The sequence below is a fragment of the Falco peregrinus genome, chromosome 14 (genome assembly GCF_023634155.1).
Source record: "Falco peregrinus isolate bFalPer1 chromosome 14, bFalPer1.pri, whole genome shotgun sequence".
NCBI classification, from domain to species: domain Eukaryota; kingdom Metazoa; phylum Chordata; class Aves; order Falconiformes; family Falconidae; genus Falco; species Falco peregrinus.
This window is the reverse complement of record NC_073734.1, coordinates 19120729-19144404: the sequence shown is the minus strand read 5'-3', so window position 1 is coordinate 19144404 and position 23676 is coordinate 19120729. Positions and strand designations below refer to the sequence as shown.

Sequence of the window (23676 nt, the reverse complement as noted above, 5' to 3'; positions counted from 1 at the left end):
CCTTCCTTGTTTTAATGCCTAAGATCAGTGTCCACTGAATGACATATCATGTCATCCTATGGTTTGACATCATATGTCCAAGTAACTTGTGGGAAATAATGGAAAGAGCTTTTTAAAGGCTGAAAAGAGGTGACAGCCTGGAAGAAACTAATTAAAGTATGTTTTAAAGAACTATGTCTCTTAAGATCTTTCATTAAAAAACAAGCTCAATGTAAAATAAAATAGAGTAAGAGGATGCTGATGTCCCTGCAGCAGCAGAAGTCCGAGTGCAGATTTTTTATGCTTAGGTGATTCAGATATCTTGGTTTGGCAAATGAAAACTTTGTCTTGCTATAAGTAATTTTTACCATCTGGATTTGCATATACGTATGATATCTGTTATATTAATTATATCTATTTTCACAGGTATAGACAGACGTACCCCAGAGTTGTGGCACCCATTCACAGATCAAGCAAGCCTGTGCAGCTGTGTTTTGATCAGTGGAAAGGTTTCCTGGCATCCAAGAACTGAAATCACCTTTTAGGTATGACAAATGCATCTAAGTATCTAGCAAGTGAAAATCAAGGGTTTCTGTAAGGAAGGAGTAAGAAAACCTACCACAAAAAATTAAAAGTAAAATAACCTTTAATAATTGCAACAATGCAAACCCAATTGTAGGCATTGCTCTCAGTTGGCATTTAGCCATCCATCATTTGATAGCTCATAAAGCTGATTTGTGCTCTTCCCTCCTGTCCCTGTTTCCAGGAGCCGTTGGCCTCTTTTCACCACTCCTTTCCCATAGGCATATATGACTGGGACCCAAACACTCTTTTGTCCCTTCCTCTGGAACTCTGCTCTTTATCACATGGGGAAAGGGGAGTTTTGTGAGCAGCTTGCTTTCTTCTTCATTGTTGAGTGCCACTTCTAAACTCTGTCGATAGACACTTGGAAGGTATCTAAAATGCTAGGCAAGGAAACAGGTATAATCCAGAGGAAAACTGACCTTGATTGAATAGGGTCAAAATGCTTCAACCACCTCTTTCATGTGAAACTCCTCATTTACAGACTCGCACTTCTTCCATTGTAGCTTAGGTTTGACATAAATATGTGTGGGATCTGTGTTAGTCTTAAAGATAAGAAGTTTGGCTAAATGTACTGAATTCTGTGGCTAATCAAACTCTTTGTGTAGAACAACACACAACTGTTCCTTCCCTCAAAGAGTTTTGAGAGCACCAAAATTGATTTTCAGAAATCCAGTTTGGGTATTCCCCAGTAGACGGGTTAAAGCTCCAAATTCTTAATTCCCAGGTCTAATTGTATATGTTAATTAAGCTCCTGAGGAAACAAAAAAGTACTGACCTCGAAATTGTGTGTCTAAGAATTGGAACTTTCATCTTAGGGTTTAGAAATTTAAGGCTGTTCTTAGAAACATTTAAAGTCAGCAAGCCACCAAAGGCTTTTGAAGGAAATTCTTGTGGTCATTTCCAGACTTGTTCAGCACAGATATTTCTTGAGCTTTCTGGCGCTGCCTGTTATCCCGGGCCATTTTTGTTGAGTAGGCTAAGAATGGAGATTTACCAAAATATTTGATGAAGTTTTACATAGACTGTGTCCCAAGCATTTATTTGCTATGTTATACACCTCTTTTAACTAAATGTTGTTTGTTGTTATGGGAACCCATTCTAATGAAAGCTTCCTGACCCATGAAAATGTTAGCCAACCAACAAAGTTTGCAGCTTTCAACTAATTCTCAGTACTGTTTTCATATTCTTTAAACAGCATCTTTCTCATTGTCCAAAACCACAGATGGCTCAGGACTGACTTTCTTTCTCATCATTAAGGATGATTTATATCACACCGGCAGTAAAAAGGGACCTGCAAAAAGTGTAGATGTAATTAGAAGCACTTTAATATCCTTTTACACTATCGGAGTAGCAGAGAGGAATCTTAAGCCTGTCCTAAACCCTTCTGTTTCTTTGCTGGGAAGTGCTTCAGCTAGGACTGATGTAGAATGGGAACTGGGAATTCCTCCCCTCTGGTTCCTGAGCTGCTGAACAACAGCTACACCACCACACTCAGCACAGGCATGCTCCTTCACATTTATCTTAGGTTAGCACATTCCTTTATTTAACTGTCTCTGATCTGACTATATCTGATGATTCCTTCATCTCATTTTCACTTAACCTTTTGCCCTCTACACAGACTAAGCATCCTATCGGATATCTCCCAAGAGACGTCCTTTTCCCCCCACTCCCCCTTCCTCTACTCTTTCTCCAATTTAGGTGCTTTATGCCACTCCTGATAATTTACCTGATTACATGGAAGGAGCTGTAGATCTTTTTATAATTGCTGTTTTACTTAAAACATTGATTCTTTAGCTCCTGCCTGTTTTCAGGTCATCACACCTCATTGGAGGTTTCCCTGGTTTAATGAGCAACTCAGAAACCATAGAGAAGACCAGAGGATAAGGGTCATTGTACCTTCTTATATTTGAAAGCCGCTCCATAGAATCCGCAAGAGGATTCTTGGCACCTGCCTAGTTAAACTGGATGCCCAATGTTATCTCTCCAGGCAAGTAAGATTCTGGCAATCACCATAGTCCTATTTCACTTGCTCTCAGTCTTTTTGACACAAACACATTAATTCTCCCAAGCTCCTTTGGCAGCTGTAAGAAGTTCTCTCTTTTTTTTAATATGATTGATAATATTGAATATTTCTTTTAACCTTTTACTGCCATTGCTGGGCTAGGTGATAGTTTCTCTATTCAGATGTTAATCTCCAGCATGCAGTAGCACATCTTCCAATCACCTACTCATTATGGGGCTCATTTGTAAAATGCTGCTGTTTAATTTACAACTGCCTGCGAAGCTCCACCTAGCATTAGCCCTACAACATATAATGTCATTCTCCAACACCCCCACTGTCAAAGGTCACATAAAGCAAACCATTGCTTTATACAGAGACTCCTTCCACTTTAACACAGAAGGAATGGCAGCCCCTGGGCAAAATTTAACTGTATCATTTCATATGATGCACTGGAAAGACATACGTCGTGGAAAGGGTGCCAATGGCACAGGTTCTCTGGTTCAGTGCAGGAAATGACCAACTGAAATGTACTGGCAAAAAACGTCATCATTTTCTTCACTTCCAATTTCTCAGGGGGAAAAAAATAAAAAGGTTGTCTGAGGAGACACAAATATATAAAACCAAAAAGACCTCCCAGGCGAACTTGAAATGTGTTCAAACTACACATCCACTCCTTGCTCCCTAGAACCCAGTAAATATTTCTTTGGCCCCACAAAGTATTTTAGTCTGAACCCAGGAAACCTCAGATTGACCTTGGAAATAAGATTTCTCGTTTTCAAAGTAAATCTCAGCCACATTACTGGAGGAGTTGCACTCTTCTGATTGAAACATATAAAACTTGTCTCTTTTGGCAAATAGGGTAGATTATACTGTGGGGAATCCATTGTTTTCCCAATTAACTGACCATAGGCACTTTCAAACTCTTTTCCTCAACTTTTATACCCCAGTACAATGTTGGTGGCAAGGTTAAAATATCTATTTTAGGCCATTAGGGCAAGGTTAAGACTGTGTAAAGCAGTAGAGCCTATCTCAGTGGAGATACACTGACCTACCTTGCTGAGCATCTGGTGCATGTCTCTGCAGAGATTCTGTTCTGTCTTCTCTTCAGGCTGTACTGGATGGTTTAACAGCATTTGGTGTTGTAGTGTCCTTTTAGCTTACCTTGAATCCCGTTTGAGATTTTAGATTGCATATGTCTGGATTTGCTTAACTTTGTCAATTTATTTTCTTCTGATGTTTTTCTCCTCTGCCAGCTGTGTTAACTCTTCTTTCACCCAAGACAAGATCTCACTCCCCGATGGGATATAACAAAAATATGCTTTTGTAACAGTCTTTGACATCATCTTCTGACAATGTCCGACTCGTATTCAGGTATAAATTTCCTAGGTCCGGTTATCAGTTCCCTGTAGAAAAGTATAAATGCATGTTCCACATGGAAGGTAAGGATGAGAAAGGTCTCAAATTCCTCTTCTGATGACTGGTTGATGTCTGTCACCTGATGCTGAAAATCGTTGTGACCACAGCCTTCCTTTTAACATCGTAGCTGCTTTGAGGGCCTTCAGATATAAGGACCTTTTGTCCAAGTCTTGTTTAAAACAGACAAAAACAGTAAAAATGGGCACTTCAATTGGCATCTGCTATGTTAATTGAATTTAACTTGGGTTTGCTTCTGACAAAAAACCAAATGCAGTATTGGGTGTTAGATAAAATAAGATGATGCTCTTTATAAATGAGGCTTTTAGTTTTTGCTTCAGCTTGAGACACTCACTTGAGGCCAACCAGAAGCATTGAAATGCTGTCAGCTAGTGTTTCACAGAGGCTTCTGGTCCAGGGCACCACCGCAGACATCCAGCTGCCCAGGACGTGGCCCTCGCACCCTCACCGTGTCCTGCTGACTCCTGTGTGTGCTCAGGGCTACACTAGGTTGTGGGTTGTAGCCATGTGGCGTGGATTTAAGAGCTCTGTGGGGCTCAGGTAATATTCATACATCTGAAAAGGACAGTGTTATTCAAACAGAATGAACCTTTGAACTTTGTTAGTTTTTTGGTATGACGTTAAGGCTCAGATTTATAAAACCAAAACAGAACAAAACCAAAGTGTGTTTGCTTTCATTCCGTTTTCTGATTTTGCACTAAATTGTCAGCAAAGCAGACCTTTTACCTATAAACAGATGGCACACGATTCTGTGGGATTTTCCCACATTTGATGAACACACATCAAGTCCATTTACATGAGCATGGAAAATATTAAAATGACTACCAGGTCTGTGTAGTGTAAGACACCTGGAGCACATTGCTGCCAGCAAGCTTCTGAGGTGGGGATATTCTGGCACACAGTCACGGTTCTGGGGACTGGGCCATTTTTGACTCAGGTTATTGCATCTTTTGACACCTAAAGACATGTTCACCTCTGACCCAGAAACATCTGCAACGTCAAACTATAAAAAGGGGAATGGAAATGTAGGCTTTTTTTTTTCCCTTACTGTTATTTTTATTTTCTATTGAAAAGGGTTTTAAAAGGCCTATGAAATGTAAAATTGCTTTTTTGCCATAGTTGCAAAACTCATTTCACTTTTTATCTGAGATGCGCTTGTAGCAAATTTCCAGAGCTGAAAAACCAATACAATAACCCACTTTGAGGACCACAGCCCAGAGCACTGAGCACAGCACAGCCTGCGTCTCTCAGTGCTTGGGGCAAGTGGGGCAACCGCCTCAGTGGCCAGCCTTGTCCTCACGCTGGCACCATTCACCCTGACTTTTTTCGCAGCAGTATGGATTGCCTGCAAAGTCCTTGCATATTTTGACTTTCCTTCCTAAACTAACTCTGACTGGTTTTTACTCACCAGACCATAACTTTTGCTCCTTCTGTGCAGGCAATATATATAAACATCTGGGCCATTGCTGCTGCTCCTCTGACACGGCCCATCATCAGAATGCTAGTTCTACTGGTGACTGCACAGGTGACTGTAGTTTCTTATATGAGATATCTATATACCAAATTAAGTCTTTCTTTCACCTTTCTTGTTATGACTTGCTCCTGCAATTTATATGCATGCTTTTTTTTTTTTTTATTTCATTTTCCCTAACTTTTGGCTGCAAAAAATTGAGCTGGGACCTTTTTGTGTGTCAGTTTGCCCTCCTGTAGAATGAATTTGCATGGTTTGTAGTAGAATGTAACTATCTTTGGATGAACGGCACTATAGAATTCCCCAGAATTATTATTTTGACTTTTAGCTATGGTATAATGTAGTCAATTTTTTGTTTCATTTAATGTGAAAGGTAGTATATAGGGCAGAGCAACATGCTATGTTGATAGATGGGGTATTGCTGTGATTGAGTTTGCCAAAAATAACACATTTCTCCTTGGAAAAAAAAACTTTGGAAAAGTTTCTCTTTTCTGAGTTACAGGCATTTTATGTTAGAGCCTTAGAGCTGATTCTGTCTCTCCTAAGTTATAAACCCTTATGGATGTACCATAAAGATGTCCACCTAATGCAGAGAAAAGCAGATTAATTGATCACAGTAATATATTCTTATCCACTGAATAAGAACATTCCACACATTGTTTCTTGTTTTGTTTCTGGCTTGTAAATCTTCATTGTAGAATACAAATGAAAATGACCCAAATATGTATTATTTATGAATAGGACTCTCAGATATTATGCTTTAGATTGATTGTGTTAGACAGGATATAACAGAAGCACAATAAGTCAATGAAAAATAAAAAGCAGCAAAAATGTTTCATGCTAAAAATGTAGTTCTAGTGACACCTCTTATATAAAGGACATTTCCAACACATTGACATTTATATTTATCATGGCTGTGCGTGTGATTTACAGTTGTCTGAGGTACTGAATATCAGGAATATCCATGCACATACACACCCCTTTCGAATGATGGTAAGCCATAGACTGCTGCATTGCCCCTTATACAGCAAGCTTTTCCTCCCCTTTTTATTTTTCTTCTCTAGCTTCAGGGATGCAAAGGAAGCAGTAGATCAATAGGGTGTCTTGACTGAAGTTGCCTGCAGCACTTCCATTTCTCAGACTGGACACTGATGCTAACTATCAATAGCAATAAGAGGCTGTCTCAGACAGAATTAAGGCTCCTTCTTCTGCATGGCTGTCTGGTGCTTGCTGATAAACATCTTGTGCACAGGATTGCAACAAATAAACCATTTCAAGTGTGCAAACTAGCCACTGTCATTCTTCCTATTGATACTTGCTGTGGGGCGAAGGGGCCAATAGTTATTTTCATACAGCTGATAACACATTAGATAAGGGTACAGATGGATAATAGTACAAAGGCATAATGCTATAAAGTGTGGAAAGATCATTGATGAGAGTCTCTGTGCTCCTGTAGAAACCCTGAGACAACAAAAGACAAAAATATTGACTTATGTTTAAACTACTTAAGAGAAGCTACAGCTAAATTTAACTAATTGTTAACCTCTGGTTTTTAGGCAATGTCAAAGATACCCTGCCAAGCTATTTTATTCAGATATTATCCATTTTTGCCACTCCTGGATTTGCAAGTTTACTCAGGAAATAAAAGCTAACGGGGGCTGGGGGCAGCTATGGTACAGATGGGGAGGTGTTGGGCAGCATCATGGTCACTTGCCTTTTGAACTGAGCTATACACCACACTCGAGGTTGCTAATTTTGGAAGAACTGAGCCTCTTTAGCCTCCCTCCCTGCAAAAAATCAATTTCTCAACTGATCTATAGCTCTGTCGTGCATTCCTTTTTCAGCCTGAATAAGGATGAAGAATCAAGTTCTCACCCACCCACATGAAATCACCATTAAAATACTCTGGCCCAGATCTTCCTGGTGGTAAGTCCTGTTATAACTCTGCTTAAGTCAGATATTATCCAGTAGATTTATGCCAATTTGCCTCAAATGAAGAGCTCACATGTTAATCAGGGTTTATTTCTCATTTAATTCTGTTTTAACTGAGTAAGGTGAGGGAAGTGGTTCAGATGCTCTGCTGGAAAATCAACAGAGCCTTATTTCATATCTTTGCGGAGCTCTAACCATTTACAGGAGCAAACAATTTGGCTCTGAGACATCCCCAGCTTTTTATGAAGTGGTGCTTTTCAGATAAGAAGGCTGGTTTGCTGAGGGAAATCTCAGTGATCCATTTTGAGTTTCAGACCATCCTAAACAAAATGCTTAAATAACATTGTTTTCACCCATAATAATGTTTATGTTAAATCTAACAAAGGCTGATGGGTTTTATAAGATGAGATTATTTTGAAGATAGTTCTGATGTTGCTGAATGCTTAAATTAGGATGGTTGGTGAGAAAATAAACCAGAGCTTCCAAGACTATAGGGACACCGGTTATGAATAACCCTACTAAAAATATTTCCATAAGAAGAGCCCTGAATATATGTCTATGAATACATGTGTTGGCTTTGAAATAAGTGAAAGAAAATGTTAACTGGAATTTAAGTTAGGAAAAAAAAAAAAATCACACCACACTACAGCTTGTGGAGTAATCACTTTCTGATAGACATTTTCACTTTTTTGGGTCTCTGTACCATTTGCTGCAATCAGACTTGCCCACCGCACAAGAGTAGTATTGGGGGTGGAATAGTTAATGTGTGTAGACTGCTCGGGATCACTGCTGTTATTAATTGTCCTCCAGTATAGAACATGTACATTTTACATTAATACACTGATTAGCGAGGCTGAGCAGGCAGTTTCTAGCTAGGGAAGCTGGAATTTCAGGAATAGCTTGGCTCTTCCCTTTGATTACTTTCTGGCTAGAGAGTTGGAGTCAAACTAATTCTCTCTGTAAACATTGCTGGCCATTCATGTACAGTGCATTGCGTGAATCGGCACTGGACAGGCAGACGGGTGCACATTCAAAAGCCCAGATGAAAATCACTGTTTCACTGTAGGCAGTATAATCGCTGCACAAGGAAGGGTCATATCTGTCCTCCGTAGGCAAAACTCCCACTTCACAAAAAAGGAAGGTTGCCTTAAGAAAGGGGAAAAGACAAGGGTCCTATTTGCTAATGAGCAATCCCCACCCTGCCCCCTAACAGTCAGCTTTCAACAAATATTTATACAGCTCAGGGATACAGCTATAGCCTCAGCGTTTCAGCACAAATATTAGATCCCAGCCTCAGCTGGTCTAAATTGGCGCAGCCCTGTTGGCTTCGGTGGCATCACAGTGATTTACAGTAGCTGAGGGTCTCACTCCTTTCATTTTTGACTCGGTGCCTCTGACAGAGTATGCTCTGCGTGCTTCTTTCAGCTGAAGAGCTGATTAATTTTAAAGTAAAAATTAAATTAAATCCCAAGCCTTTCATGCTGTTAAAGTTTCTCCCCAGTTTTAAGTGGGGCTCAGCAAAAAGGAAGATATGTTAAAAGGTGGCCATGAGTTTTCTGTAGCACAACCGCACTCAGCTGAGCTGGGGCGCTAAGGCAGAAAGTCATTAAAATAAAAGATTTTTTAAAAATTGGCTCTTTTGTTAAAAAAAAAAACAACCAAAAAACAATTTATATATATACACACATACATAAAATATGGTTTTACGGCTCCCACTGAAGAATTCTATTGTGTATGTGAGTTTTAACAGCAGTTATGCAGAGATAGAAGTACACAGTTGTGTATTGTAATATTTGTTTCTCAACATCACTCAGCCAGAATTCTTTAAAAAGATATGAAGTCTTCATTTTTTTCCCCAGTTTTTCAAGACAGAAAACTCTAGTAAAGCAATTTTTTTTTTCCCCAACGGTAAGTGACCTGGAGCTGGAGACAGAGAAATGGATTACATTACGTATTTTCTACACAAACATAGGGATTAATTGAAATGATTCCCCTGAATCTAAATAACTACTTTTTGGCAGCCTTTGAAGTTTAACGAATGTTTGCTCTTGCCATCGAATGTAGGTTTTGGGACACCCTGCAGGACCACTAAAACAAGATGATCTAAAGCTTTTTATATAAAATAAACCAAAGCCAAGATGTTTGTATTAGAGTTGTGAAGAAGGTGCAAGTATTTAAAAGTAGCTAATATTTTGTTTGACAAATTCTAAGTTAAAGATGCAGTTGTTCCCACATTGCTGTCAATGTCTATAGATTAGGGCCTATACGTTAACCACAGTTCTGATGATTTTGAAAGCAGACTTGATATAGAACAGGTCTTTCCTGTAGCTTGTGTGCTCTCCTAGGTCTGTTTGCTACTCTTTTAGGGACACAGAAAAGCTAGCTTTGCTCTTATCTTTCAGAATACATTTGGAATTCCTTTCAAATGTCTCTTATCAAAGTTGACAAGAAGTACCTATTACTTACAGACATTTTAATGCAGGTCTTCTGTAGAAGAAAATTAAATCAGGTCATGAGATGTAATAAACCAGATACAGGATTTCCAAATACATTTTATTTCTTTCATGGTTAATACTTTTTGATATGCACTATCGAAATGCTGCATAAATGTAAAACCTGGTTTGCCTCTGATGACTGTGATTGACTAAAACAGTAGGTAATATTCTTGGAGATATTTAGTTTCTGATAATTCTGCCATATAGATGTTCTCTGATTTTTATTTTTTTTTGTCATTTTTTTTTTCTGGAGGGCCATTTTCACATGTACAAAACCCCCTTGAAAACTAGGTATTTTTTATATCTAAAATTCACAGCATGTCTTGCTGTTAAATTGCCACCTTAGAGGCCTTTTTTAAATTTCATTGAAAATGCATATTAAATCAAAGTGATAGACACATGTAATGTAAAATGTCTGTCAACAATTAGAATCCCATTTGGAAGTTTGTAAAGCATAACAATTTAAAATGAATTTAAATTGAGAAGGAAAGTTTTTAGATTGAGAAGGAAAGTTTTAGTCTGCAGTATTGCAATTTTTTACAGAACAAATCCAGACTTTTTTGCCCTTTTCTGAGTGAAAGAGAAATAAAAGAGCCAGAGCTTCTAATGCAGTTATTCACCATCAAGTGTCAGTCAAGCAGTTTCATTCTTTCCACAATAAAGTCCAAATTATATTGGCTATTTGATTTTGAAAGATATAATAAAGTAGTAAATACACAAATAACATAGTCCAATGTAAAATTGTGTTGTCCTTTCATAGAATCATAGAATAGCCCAGGTTGGAAGGGACCTCAAAGATCATGTGGTCCAACCTTTCATTTTCAAGGAATCTGGAACGCATCGCAGTTGAGCCACTTGATCAGTTTGTGTGCTATGTATTGAAAGTGCAACTGTTTTTATTGGGATAGACTAAATCCCTCTCCAGTGACATCATGTAGTTTGAAAAAAATGCTTTAAGGGGAACTTTACAAAATTTCCTTTGTGTTCCTCTAAGATGATGACGTGTCAAGTTTTACACACAAACCTCCTGGACATCCTGGAAATCATAGGATCCACAAGGAAACGGGACCACTGGAGCACTGAGGCCAAGTGCCTCCAAGGCAGTTTTGGCCCTGGTCCTTTGCCGTGTGGCCCCACCACCAAGGACTTACCTACCTAAATGAGGATTGGGATTGGCAGTCAAAGGGTTACAAAGTCTGGGCTGACACCTGGATTTTCCCAAATTCCTGAGCCTGGCAAAATCTGGGGTTAGATTAGGGTTTATGGCTAATATTTATTGAATACAGTGTAAACATCTACAATATGATTTGTCATAAAATGAAAGTTTTTTCTATTAATTTCAAATTTTGTCGCATGTATTTATTTATAGTTTCATAACATGCATGTTTTCAAGCAGAATTCCATAATGTCATCTTTCTACACTGAAATTAGTATAATCTTCTAGATATATGCCAGTGCTTCAAGCATAGAACATTGCATTTCCCGTAGTGATACATAGCTCCTTTAAGCAGATACACTTCCAGTGCTGATATACTTGTGTGTAATTCTTCCAGATTAAATTCTGGCTGTTCCTAGACATTCCAGTTATCACTTTGATTGATTTTATGAGAATGACAATAAGGAAGCAGAATAATAGGAAATGCAAAGCATATTCTACAGCTCATTTCTGAAAGGAGAGTCAATCCCGTGAGAACTTTCTGTGTCGTGTTAGTGGTTACAATTATCGCAAAAATAATTGTGTGCTATCACAAAAAAAAATGGATGCAAATTGCCAGTAACAGTTTTTGCCTTTGGTTATTTAGTATTTGTGTCATCTTTGAGTAATCCCCTTGAAGAGCCGAGATTACCTGTGATTAGCAGATTTGAACAGGTGGTTTAAGGAGCTCTACTCCTGAACTGTCATAGTAGTTTTGCTTAGAGAAGCGGTGAGTGCTTTCCCAGTCACCAGCAAGCAATTCCTGCAGGCTTCCCTGAATATGGCAGCCAGCCCCAGTTACAGGATTTTGTTGCTCTAGGCAAAACATTAAATGTAGGCCCCTCACGAGGCACCGTCGCTAGCACAAGAAAGTGTTACTAAACATTTTGCAGCCCTAGGCAGCTGCATGCGTTTCGTGGCTGGTGGTGGCAGTGCTGGCCCAGAATGTACATTTACCTATCTCTCCCCCATTAGGCTCACTCCATCTCACTTTTTACCTTTGCACTGAGTTTACCTAATTGCTTCTGCTCAGTGTGACTTCCATCGCTGACAACCGGCTGGTCTTGTCCTGCTTTAGAGCAATCCATTACCAGTGGGGCAAAGGAGCAGCAGGACTGGCAGCCCTTGGAGAGCAGCAGCGGCTGAAATTGAATTTTGCTATTAGGAAATTCTAGGAGTGAAACAAAGAGTAAGTGACTGGTACTGCTTGAACAGAGTGAGTGCAGTGATGTTACTGTGTTGTGAGATCATATGTGCAGCGTTGGAAGGAGCGGTACTGAAGGCAGGGGAGGGAATGAACCGTATATATCCTTTGCTTAATTCCACTTCATTCAGTATGTTCATAATGCATTTGTTTTCATGAAACTGTTATTCTTACGTGTTATAGCTTTGCTTGTGCTTTTGTGCAGCGTAAAAATGGAAGTTACTTCAACTGCAGAAGAAACCAGGTTGAGTGACTTTTAGAAGTAAAGCAAGTGACTTCAAGCTCTGAAATGTATGGAAGTGCAAAGGTATGCAACTGTCCACTAAACATGTTAACAAGAGACATCTTACTAAGACATGGTATTTACACACTAATCGCTGTTACTGGTGCCTTCTATAGACCTTTTTTTCTGTGTAACAGTTGCTTATGCGCGTCTGAAGTTGGTAATGGGCCTGATCTGGTGCACTCACACGGATACAGCTCCTCTCAGAAATCATTTTGTACAGACTGGGTCTGTCACGTATTTTATTTGCAAAGAGCTGGAACAGCTTAAGAAGTTACCGTACCATGCACTGTTGCCCCTCACAGGAGATTTCCATCCCTTGCTGGCAAAGAATGCCACACAAACGTTTTTGCTAATGCCAGCACAACACCGACTGGGAGAGCCCACCTGCCCAGTGGAGTTGCCGCAGCTCAGCTGGTGGGACAGTGCTTCCCGGGTGTGGGGCAGTGACAGACGGTGGTCAGAAACAATCTATGTGATTACCACAGTTATCCCCTGCTGGAAATGTGCTCACGTGCGGTTCTAGACTGAAAGGCTGTCCATGCTGCCCTGCCAGTGCTCTGCCTTCTGCACAAGGAGGGATTTCACCAGTGATGTGTTTAGGATGGAGTGTTGCATTGCAAGCTTCTGAGAACAAGAAAAGTGGCTTTTCATGATCTCAGAAGTGAGTGTCTCATGCATCTTTGAGTTTTATAAATGGATGTAGAATAAGCACTGGGTGTTTGATGCAGGTTCTTCCTAAATGTGCTGTTTTCTTATACTCAGTTATTCTTCTCCCCCTTTTTCATTGCCTGTTCCAGTATGTACATGACGTAATGATGGTTGAATCGCAGAACCAGTACAGACTGGGACTACTTTTGTCTTTGCACGTAGGATTTTTGCACCAAGTGCCTTTAGTATGATCTAAAACTTACTCAAGCTTTAAATTCTTCTTCAGGTGTTAGTTCTATGGTGTGAGTGGCGAGGAGCGAGCTCAGATGAGCTTGATGATTGTGTACAGTCCTGGGGAGAGTCAGCTGGACTGCAGCAAACATGCAAATAAATATGTTCTGCAATCCTGGACACTCCATTTGATAAGGAATTTGAAGTTCCATGAAGAAGGACCAAAACCCAGAATATGTAACTCAGGGTAGGATTCAAGAAATAACTTGTACAGCCAGGCTGAAAGTCCAAGCTTACCATATAAATGAAAACAGTTTTTCCAAGCCCAAATCTGGTTTCTGGATTTGTGAGGAAGGGTCTTTTTAAAGTCTCTTTTTGAGGATTGCTTTCCGAATCATGTGACTTGAGCTTTTCTTAGGGAAGGAAAGGAAATTGTGAGTTTCATTTTCTAAGTGGTAACTGGATGATCTTGGGTTTATGGAGCAGCAGTTTTCAAGGCTGTCTCTGGGTCACTGATGTAGTATCTGCTGACAGTTCAGTACGAGCTGACTGGCAGCTCAGTGCTCAACTCTTTCCCCTCTTCACTGCTGCAGAATTATTCTAAGAAATCAGAAACTCCTGGAGTTACCTTTTGAGGTAGGTGATGGCTGCTGTTGCCATCTGAACTTTAAATGATCACTAATGGGAAAAAAAGAAAACTGCAAAACTGTGGCTGGGGGATCAGATTGCTCCAGGAGGAAATGAGCTCCCCACAGGACCCAGGTAACGTCTGTGCAAGACTGTGAGCAAACATATTTACACCCAGGGCAGTACGTTTTGCACAATGCCTTTGCAGACCCGTTCTGTGAACAGGCTGGACCATACTGGGGGCAAAAGGTGGATAATGAGGACTCCACATAGCTCAGGCACGGAAAGCAGAACGTTATTCATGAGGCATTGACTTTATTGCAACTAGCAGCTGCCAAGCCAGCTTCTTGTGTTGATGCAAAGAGTATGACAATTTTCACGTTGTAAACACCATGCATTAATCAGGGCACCTTAATATTATGCAAACAAAATGTATCTACTTACAAATACTTCCACTGTATTTGAATCAAAAATATGTCATGAAAATGAGAGGCGTTGTCAGGTTCATTTCATCAGTCAAGAAATTTGGGACTCTACAAGCAACATTTCCCCTGAGGTTTGAGACATGTTTATCCCATAATCGCTGCATATTCTCCAGATTAAAATAAAACCTTAAAATGTAAATAAAAATGCATACTCTGTAAATCTGGTTTGACAGTGAAAATCTCTTTGTGAAAACAACAGGTCTTACTTTGTTGTATGATTACCTTGTAGAAAATCATCTGTAGGTTCTATTTCAGAGAAAAGTGCCATGTGAAATTTTGGCCTTGTATTTGTATTTTGACAGACTACAGAATTTTTGTACAATTCTGTTTCAAAGGTAAGAAAATCCTAAGGGAACACTTTTTAAAGAACACACTTTTTTCCTTAAATATCCTGGAAAATACATCCCTCAGTCCTACTCCCTCATCTGCTTTTAAAAGGCTCCCACCTCTACATTTTATGCTATTTTAAACAGTACTTTGATAAGGAAATGATAGCTATGATATTTTTTTAAGAATCAACACTAAGATTCTGGTGCATGGATACCTGGGTGCACAGTTTTTGTCACTGTGAAGTTTTCCTACTGTACAAAGGTGCTTTTCTTAAAGCAAGATATTTGGAGGAAATCTTGGCTGATAGCTAGTTATATCCCATCATTCAATATCAGATCTTTTTCCGATTCATATATTTTCAATATTCAATTCAATATCTTTTTCATGATTCTTCTTTTGACATGTACATATTTTGGCATATTTTTTTTGTTGTTGTTCTTGTTCTACCCAGAGTTATTTCTGTGATCAGAGACATTGCAATATGCCTTTGCAGCCCAGAATGGTTTTAAAATTTTGTATCTAAGGCTCAAGAAATCTGTCACTTCATTTCTAAACTTCTGTTTTTCTGGTGGAAGCACATGGTGGCTTTATATGGCTGTGATACACTAGGATATAAAAAAACCGGGGGGGGGGGGGGGGGGGGGGGGCAGGGAATTATACTGGGATGTAAAGGCATGTGGCTTGCAGAGAAAACTTCCCCTGTGGCATCAAATGAAATTCTTGGTTCTCTGTAGAACTCATAGGCTCATTCTGTCCATACCTGATGACCACTGTGTAACAAATCAATGGGAAAGATTTCTGACCTAAGCAGCCTACCTGAAATACCCTCTAATTTATTTCTTTAACCTAAAAAAGGGTATATAAAGGATAGAGTAATACCCTGGGATCAATAATACTATTGAAATCAGGACATTTTCTGAAGTATATGGTACCTAATAAAAAAAAAAAAAGCTTATTTCTTAACATGGGAAATAAGACATTCTGCTATTAAAAAACAAAAAGATATCAAATAAAGGAAATAATGATAGGATTCAGGATGTAAGAATATTTGTAATTACTGGCACTCCCTAGGTTCTCTGTGTAGTCATGTAAAAGTGCATGGAAGTCTTTTGCAGTGCTGCGTATTTATCTTTCTGTATGTGTTTTTTTTCTGCCTTGTGGGCTGTACACACGGAATAGTTGCCTATACATTGATGTGGGATATTGCTGGTATTTATTTTTTTATTCCTTGGTTTTTAACTCTCGTGCCAGTGAAAGAGGATTTTCCATCCAGCTTGTTTACTTCATGATTTATGTCTAAATTGACAGAGTCCTTCGGAGGCATTCGTGTTAAATTTGAAACAAACATATTTAATGCTCGTGTTGTAATAAAACAGCTAAAAGAGCAGATTAAAAAGATATGCACAGAGGGGTCTGATTGATTGAGGGATTGATTTTACTACTTTTCCCGTAGGTGGGTAGTGATGGCTGTAAATCTCTTGATAATCATTTCAGAAGCACCTTCATCAATAAACTCAAAAGGGAGAGCTAGGTGTAAAAATTTGCCAGCCATCAGGTCAAACAAAAGGCAGCAAATGTGTAAAGAAAGAATTGAATTAAATAATCCCACCTTGGCCGGTTATGGCATTAGTCATGTTCATTTTTATCTCGGGGGCGGGGGAGTTCCCCATCTCTGCGATTCTCTAGGATGTGGGGGAGAGAGGGTGGGAGGCTCTTTCCCTTTATGTTTTGGTTTTTTGGTGCTTTTTTTTTTTCTTTTTCCTTTGGCTCAACCCGTATTGCTTACGATTCAATTATGCGGCTAAAAGCTTGTGTTTCTGAGCAATGATCAATTATTAGTTGTCAGTAATAATGGAGAAGGATTCAATTCTGGTGCCCCCCTCCTTCCTTTTTTTTTTTCTCCCCCCCCCCCCCTTCGGGGAATTAACATTAGAAAATAAATACAATTTTTTTAAAAAAGAGAGAGAAAAAGCAAGGTGGTGGGGGTGGGGAGCTGACAACGTGTCCACAAAAGTAGAAAGTAGTCATACCTAAACCCACACAGTCACAGGACTTGCAGTGTCGGTATTGAATAGCGTGATCCAGGCTATTGATAATAAAACAATTCCAGATAGCGGGTGCTCGCTGCCCCAGGGTAGCTGCGCCCCAGGACTGTCTCAAAAGTTTATTATCCATCGGAGCACAAAGCCAAGTTCCCAGCTGACTGCAGCATCTGGAAGCCCCTAATTACACACATTTCTAAAATACATGTAACCTGGGTTAGCTGGAAAACGGCTTACTTGAGAGGTCATCTGTAGCGACGTTTGGAACTCTGGTGCGGTGCATCTCTTTTAGTTGAGAAAAAGGCAAAAGGAGAACATTGAAGGCGGTGGGGGGGGGGGGGGGGGGGGGGTGGAAGCACAAGTGCCCCGCTGAGCGCCCGGCGGTGTTTCCGCGGCCGCAGGGCTCGCTGGCGGGGCAGCGCGGAGCCGCGGCGGAGCGGCAGGTTGGGCTGACCCGGCGCCGCCGCCGCCTCCCCGCTGCTGGGGGGGAAACCTGCAGAAAATATGAAATCCATCGGATTTCCCCCACTCCCGGGTCGTTATTAACGATGTATTGTATCTACGTGGGGATTGTGTAGCTTTTAACCCCCGGGTGTTAAGGGTGTTGTGTCTGATGGCAAACCTTAATAACAATAATCCAGTCTGGTGTGTTGCATCTCATTGAAATCGTCTCTCAGCAGAATGAACTGCAAATTATCCCCTGTTTACCATCTCCCTTCAGTGCTCATCTCAATGAACTGGAGATCGATCCCCACCACGGGTGTCTTCCAGCCAGGCTGATTTGCATTGGAGCCCATTAGAAAGCCTCCCACCTCCATTAAAAAGAATAATCCGGGAGGGGGGTGGGTGGGGGTGGAAATCTCCAAGGTGTGGCGGGGAGGGAAAAATATCAGTCACTGTCATTTGCGCTTCGAGAGGGAAAACCCAAGATCAGAGTATTTACGCTTGTGAACTCTCCCAACTTCTGTTAAGAGACAATGACGTTTAATTGATGTATTGCTATAAACAACAATAAGGACCGATTTTTCTCTAGCCCTGGCAATGCTGCTCTGCCCCCACCCTTTCCCCACCCCTCCCGGCCCCCGGCGAAGGAGAGGAAAACAAACAATAAATAATCAGGCGGTCCGAGATGAAATACCAGGCGCCGCTTTACACACTAGCGAGGGAGAAGAGAAACGAAAAAAAAAAGTTATCAAACTTAATTCCTCCAGTTTAATTTCTTTTTCCTTAAACCACTGTTTTTCTTCTTGTTGATGCTGTTGTTGCTTTTTAATTACCGGTCCACGGCCGCCCTTTTCCAGCCACGAAGCAAAGGTACCGCGCATCTGGGGAAATTTGTCTTAAGCGTAATCGACAAATGTGTAATGAAACTGTAAACGCGAATAATTTTGGGAGAGCGGCTAGATTAGAAACCGTGGGAAGCTAATGGAGTGATTGATACAGTTAGAAATACAGACACAGATGTGTAAATAGATCCGCGTGGGTATTTTGTGTGCATTTACTTGTGGCTAGCTATAAGTAACGTGTGCGTTTCTATACGTTCAGGTTCGGTTTCTTTGCCACTGTCTCAGGGTAAAGAGGGTGACAGCCTGTGCTGAGTGTATCCATCTCTGCCGAAACGTCTCTTTAAATATTCAGTGAAAAATAATGTCATGTGAAGTACCACCTATAGCAACATTATTATCTTCATTCTTCAACATCATCCCCGCTGATAGCTTCGTTTGTCTTTTTCTCGAAATCTACTGTACCAAATGCAGCGGGGAGGGAGGGGGCTCGCCCTGTGCAGAAATGAAAAGAAGCGTCAGTGACCACTTTGCAACGCTGACTAAATACTGGAGTGGCACCTGGGAGGCTTTTTCGGTTCGTATGCGTTTGGTTGGTTGGGTTTTTGCGGCTGTTGGGTTTTTCACCCTTCTTGCTAAGCGTTTTACAGTCTCTTTCGTTTAATAATGAGAAGAAAACGCCAGTGAGCCTGTTCCTCGAATGGGAAGGTTTCTCCCTCTCTCCCTTCTCCTCTCGCTCGCTGTCTAGGTTTTACCGGCTCATTTGAAATTGAAATGAGTTGTATCTGATCAGCCTCTTGCTTTTACAGAGAGTTTGTTAATATTAATACGGGAAAAAGGAGTAGCTTCTGTAGAAGAGTAAATAATCCAGCGGGGGGAGTGGGAGGAGAGAGCACTTAGATGGGTCAGGGTGGAGGAAAAGAAATCGCCTGCGCTCCCACTTCTCCCAGCTCAGCCGCTTTTACCGAGTAACTTTTCGTGCCCGAAGCAGAGTGACAGGCGAAGGGGTGCGGGGAGCAGAGAGCGCCGGGAGCGCAGAGGGAGCACACGCCATTCACCCACAGTGTACGTGTACCGTTGGACAGGCGAGACATTAAAAACAGCCTTGCCTGTAGCCTCTTTGCAACTGTACTTTTTCTTTCAAGAGCGTGGAATTTGTTTGCTAGAGGTTCCTCCTCTGCAAGTAACACCCGGGCGTAAAAGTTGGATGCATGCTGTAGCGTCAGATGGCAGGAGTACGGCGCCCGCGCGGTCCCGGCGCGGTGAGCACCCGGCACCGGGCGCAAGCGGCGACCCAGGGAGCGCACGGGCGGCTGGACGGGCTGGGCGCTGCGCGGCGCAACCCCAGAGCCCGCCTGCCCGCACCGGCCCGCCGCGCAGCGCCGCGCACGAGTTGGCCGAGCGTGCGCGCACGGCCGGCCGGCGGGCTGCTGCGCGGGGCTGCTGCGCGGGGCCCGCCAGGCTCCGCACCGCGGGGGCGCCTCCGGCGGGCAGATGTGCATCGCTCCCGCTCGGTCTCCCGCGCCCCGGAGGGAAACAAAAGTCAGGAGTGATCCCGCGGGGGAGCAGGGGCGGGGGGGAGCGGGGCCGCGGAGCGGGGCGCACCGCCCGGCCCCGGCCTCGCCGCCGCTCGCACCGGCCTTCCCCGGGCGGCGGCGGGCGGATTGACTCGGGGCGCAGCCAACCGGCGCGGCGCGGTGGGCGGGGGCGGAGCGGCCGGTGGGTCCGCCCGCCGCTCCCAGCGGCGCCCTAATTGTCCTGGGAATGTGTGAGGTAAAAAACAAACCCTTCCTATTTTCAGCACCCCTCGGGCCCGTGATATATGGAAAGAGGGGGGGAGGGCGGGCGAGAGCTGGGGGAAGGCGAAAATGGATCTTTATTTGCAAATGCGGGGACGAGAACAAGAAAGAAAAAAACCACCACCACCACCACAAAAAAAAAAAAAAAAAAAACCAGCCGAAACTTTTTGCAGCAGCGGAACGGAGCGAGCTGCAGTGCGCGGGGCCGGGCAGCACGGAGTGGGGCCGGCAGCGGGAGCGGGGCCGGCAGCGGGAGCGGGGCTCGCCCCGCGCAGACACTTGCTGGGGGCCGCCCCGCAGCCCCGCTGCCCCCCGCCGGCCGCCCCCAGCCGTACGTCCTCCCCTCCATCGATTATTGCTTACCCTGCCCTCCCTCCGCGGGTCGGAGCTTTGGGTGAGGCGGGGTGGTGGTGGTGGAAGCTTTTTTTTTTCCTTAAAAAAAAAAGAAAAAGAAAAAAGAAAAAAGTGAAATGCAGCGCAAAACCGAGGGAGGGAGGCGCGGGGAGCCCGTCGGGGCTGGAGGAAGGGGCGAGGGGAGACACATTCCTATAGTAACCGGGATGGCGCGATGCAGCCCCAGCTGGTTGCTAAGAGGGTTAAACTGTATCCAAACAGCTTTGGGGAAATCCAGCCCCTTCTCCTGCCACATGGATCGACTCATTGGGTGGGAGCGGCGGAGAGACAAGGGTCTCCAGCAAATCAGCGCCTAATTGATTAAGGCGAGCTGGTTTGAATAGAGCTGGCCATGTGCCAATCGCCTTTCAAAGAGCCCCTCTATGATTAATCGCAATGCATTATTGATAATCATAATTATAGCAGGACACATGCGCGGTGCGCGGAGGATTGGGGAGGCTGGGGGGGGGGAGGCTCGATTTCCGTAATTTTGAGAAGATTTTTTTTTAGTAATTTTTTATTCTGCCCCAGCTGATGTTTGAGCCAGCATGTCGCGGAGGAAGCAGGCGAAGCCTCAGCATTTCCAATCCGACCCCGATCTGGCCTTGTTATCCCAGCGAAATGGTGAGTTCTTCTCCTCTCCCTCGCACACATTTTAGCACAAACACACACAAAATAGATCAACTTACCTTGCGGGGAGACGGGACCGCGCCGGGCAGCGGAGCGGGACAGCTGGATCTCCCGGAGTTACGTGTGGGGGGGGTGCCTTCTGGGCTTTTGGTCCAAGTTCTCGGCTTTTATTTTATTTTTTTAACTCAGCGTTTTGTTTCGCCTGTTTCTTAACGAAACTCCAAACTCTTTCCGTTTTTTGATGTTTTCCCTCCGCCCTCCCCCCGCGGGGCGGTCTGGCATCCTGAGCCCGCGGGAGATGGATCCGCGCCCCCCGCGCCTCTCTCCGCGCCCCGCAGAGCGGGGGAACAAAGTGGGGCTGCGGCGGGGCGGTGGAGCCCCGAGCCCCGCGGGACGGCTGCCCCGTCCGGCCACACACGCTGCCCGCGCCGGCCCCCCGAAAGGGGAGGAAACCCCCTCCCCGAGCACCCACTTTCTCCCCCCACCCCACCCCCCGCAACACCCCCGCGGACCCCAGCGCTCCCGCACCCCGACTCCCCCGCAGCCCCGCCGAGCGGGGGACGCTGCCCCGCCGCCGAGCAGCCCCAGCCTCCAGCCGCACCAAAAGCTTCCTGCAGGCGGAAAAGTTGCAGCCGCCGGGCCGGGCCGCGGGGGGGATCGCCCCGTCCCGGGAGCTGCCGCCGCGCCGGAGAGGGGCTCGGCGGCCGCCAGCGCGGTAGCCCCGGGCAGCGCGGGGGCTCGTTTTCTTTCCCTAAGGTTGTGTTTTATTTTTGTTTCCCTCCCTCTCCCCCTCCCCTCCAAGTCAGTGAGCGAGGAATAAACGCTGGCTTTGTGTCCGCCAGGATTTGGAGAGGGAGCGTGTGAATTTTTTTTTTTTTTTTCCTCCCTCCCCCTCCGGGGGAAAGGGGGATTTCGGCGGAGCTCGGCGCAGCCCTGCCAGCGGCGGAGGGGACGTGCCCCTGCCCGTACCTGCACCGGGGCGCGGGCTGACAAGTGGTCGGCGGGAGCGGAGGGCGGGGGGCGGCGGGAGCAGCGTGCTCCGTGTTCCCCACCGCCGGCCGGCCGGGCCCCCCCAGCGGCCATGAGGAGGGCGAGCGCCGGGGGGCTGCGGGGGGACCGGCCGGCGGCAGGCGCTGAGGGCGCCGTGGGGCACAAGCGCTTCGGGCGGGCAGGTAAGGGCGGGCCGGGGCGCGGCGGTGCCCCCTCCGATGCTCGGCCCGGCCGGTCAGAAGCACCTCGGACCCCCCCCCCCCCCCCCCCTTCCCGGGGTAGCCCCGCCGCGGGGCCCTCCGCTCCCGCGGCCGCTGCGCTGCGGCGGTGCCTGCCGCCCGGCCTGGCGCGGGGGCGACGGGCGGGGAGGGGGTCCCGGGCTGCGCGCGATAAATCAAGTCGGAAAGTTTACGGGATGTTGTCCTGCCTCTGGGAGCGTTTACCCGGCTCCCAAATTCCCCGGGACGCCCCCTCCGCAAAGCAGCGAATCCACAGGCGCTACCCCGCGCAGCTCCGCCGAAACGTTTCCTAAAAGTCGCTGGGTGCGCTCGGGGTGCGCCCGGCTGCTGCCGCTGCCTCAGCGCGATCCCCTTTCTCATCTCACTAAACGTATTTATTTTTTCTTGCGATATTATTTCTACTTCCGCTTGCAGTTTGGAGCGGGAGTTGGGGAGAACGTTAGGGTTTTATTTGGCTTTCGTCGGCCTCCTAGGAAAGAATTTGGAACTTCTCAAAAGTGAGCGGAGAAAGGGGAAGCTGAGATGGAAATTATCTTGCTGGGAAAGCAGAGAGGGATTTTTCACATCTTCGCTTCGTATTATTGCATCTTTTGACGTTCGCTATCTTTTTTTTTTTTTAATTATTTTTTGGGTTTAGTAGATGGAACAGGTCAAAACAGCTCCGAGTATCTTTTTTTAAAAGCAGCTGTTTTCTTCTGTGTTTATCCTTTTGATCTGATTTTGCACATTATTTTCAAATGAAAGGCAGTGGGAGTGGGAGAAAGGAATGTTAACTGAGCAGCTTTCCTGCCTGTTGCTAAAGGATGTATTTGAAGTAAGTTGGATTTTCCCTGAAATGATGGCATGGAAATGAAGCTTTTGTTTAGTTTGCCTGGCTATCGTAAGTTAAGTAAGTAAACAACGAAGTTTATTATTTTTAAAAAATACGGACCGGTTTCCCAGGAAAAGCAGTGTGCTTTACTAGCAAAGCTGTAGGAGCCTCCCCCGCCCTTCTCTTGTAATGGTTTTAGGTTATGGCTGGTTTACACGGTTAGACGATAAGTTTTGAGTAAGTTGCCTAGAGGGTGTGTTTTGTAATGGTGTTTCAGGATTCAGAACGCTGTAATAATATTAGCATAGAGCTACCCTCCGCCTTTCCGGGGTCCCCAGCCCTGGCAGCAGCTTCACACTTGAGCAAGACAGGGTGGGTGAGCTGCGGCGAGGGCGAGTTTGCATTATATGCCTTGAAATTGCAAAACAAAACCTCGAAATTCCAAGCGCTCCTTTCTTCTCCTTTCATACTGTGAATTCAGATTTGCTAATTCATCTTCGCGGGGTTCAGGCAAATGTAGCATCGCTGGTCCTTAAGACACTTGCAGCAAGGTACTGCTGGGCAGTATTTTGAACGAATGAATAG

General features: G+C 44.2%; 2 protein-coding genes across 8 annotated transcripts in view; one reads left to right on the top strand and one right to left on the bottom strand.

Annotated features, from left to right (window-relative positions):
* The first annotated feature begins 401 nt into the window (after window positions 1-401).
* The window catches only part of SALL1 (spalt like transcription factor 1), a 36248-nt gene continuing 12973 nt past the window's right edge, over window positions 402-23676 (top strand). Inside the window, exons 1-6 of one of the 7 annotated variants that reach the window (XM_027781591.2) lie at window positions 402-524; window positions 3820-3937; window positions 5439-5525; window positions 7316-7397; window positions 12503-12604; window positions 20953-21045. In XM_027781591.2, the coding sequence (XP_027637392.2) occupies window positions 20970-21045 (76 nt within the window). In that variant the 5' untranslated portion in view covers window positions 402-524; window positions 3820-3937; window positions 5439-5525; ... (1 more) ...; window positions 12503-12604; window positions 20953-20969. Of the gene's footprint in view, window positions 525-3572; window positions 3938-5438; window positions 5526-7315; window positions 7398-12502; window positions 12605-18024; window positions 18261-20525; window positions 21046-22971; window positions 23170-23676 lie in introns of those variants that run through there. The other 6 variants (XM_027781592.2, XM_055818666.1, XM_027781593.2 and 3 more) reach the window with 6 other exon arrangements.
* Window positions 18269-22341, bottom strand: LOC129785639 (translation initiation factor IF-2-like). The gene is made up of 2 exons (XM_055818667.1): window positions 21111-22341; window positions 18269-18724 (listed from the first exon to the last, which is right to left on the bottom strand). Exon 1 carries the CDS (start codon window positions 22132-22134, stop codon window positions 21232-21234), a length of 903 nt encoding a protein of 300 aa, XP_055674642.1. The 5' UTR covers window positions 22135-22341; the 3' UTR covers window positions 18269-18724; window positions 21111-21231.

Bases quoted from the DNA above. Each gene is read 5' to 3' on its own strand.
- LOC129785639 (XM_055818667.1), bottom strand. From the start codon at position 22,134: ATGGCCGCTGGGGGGGCCCGGCCGGCCGGCGGTGGGGAACACGGAGCA.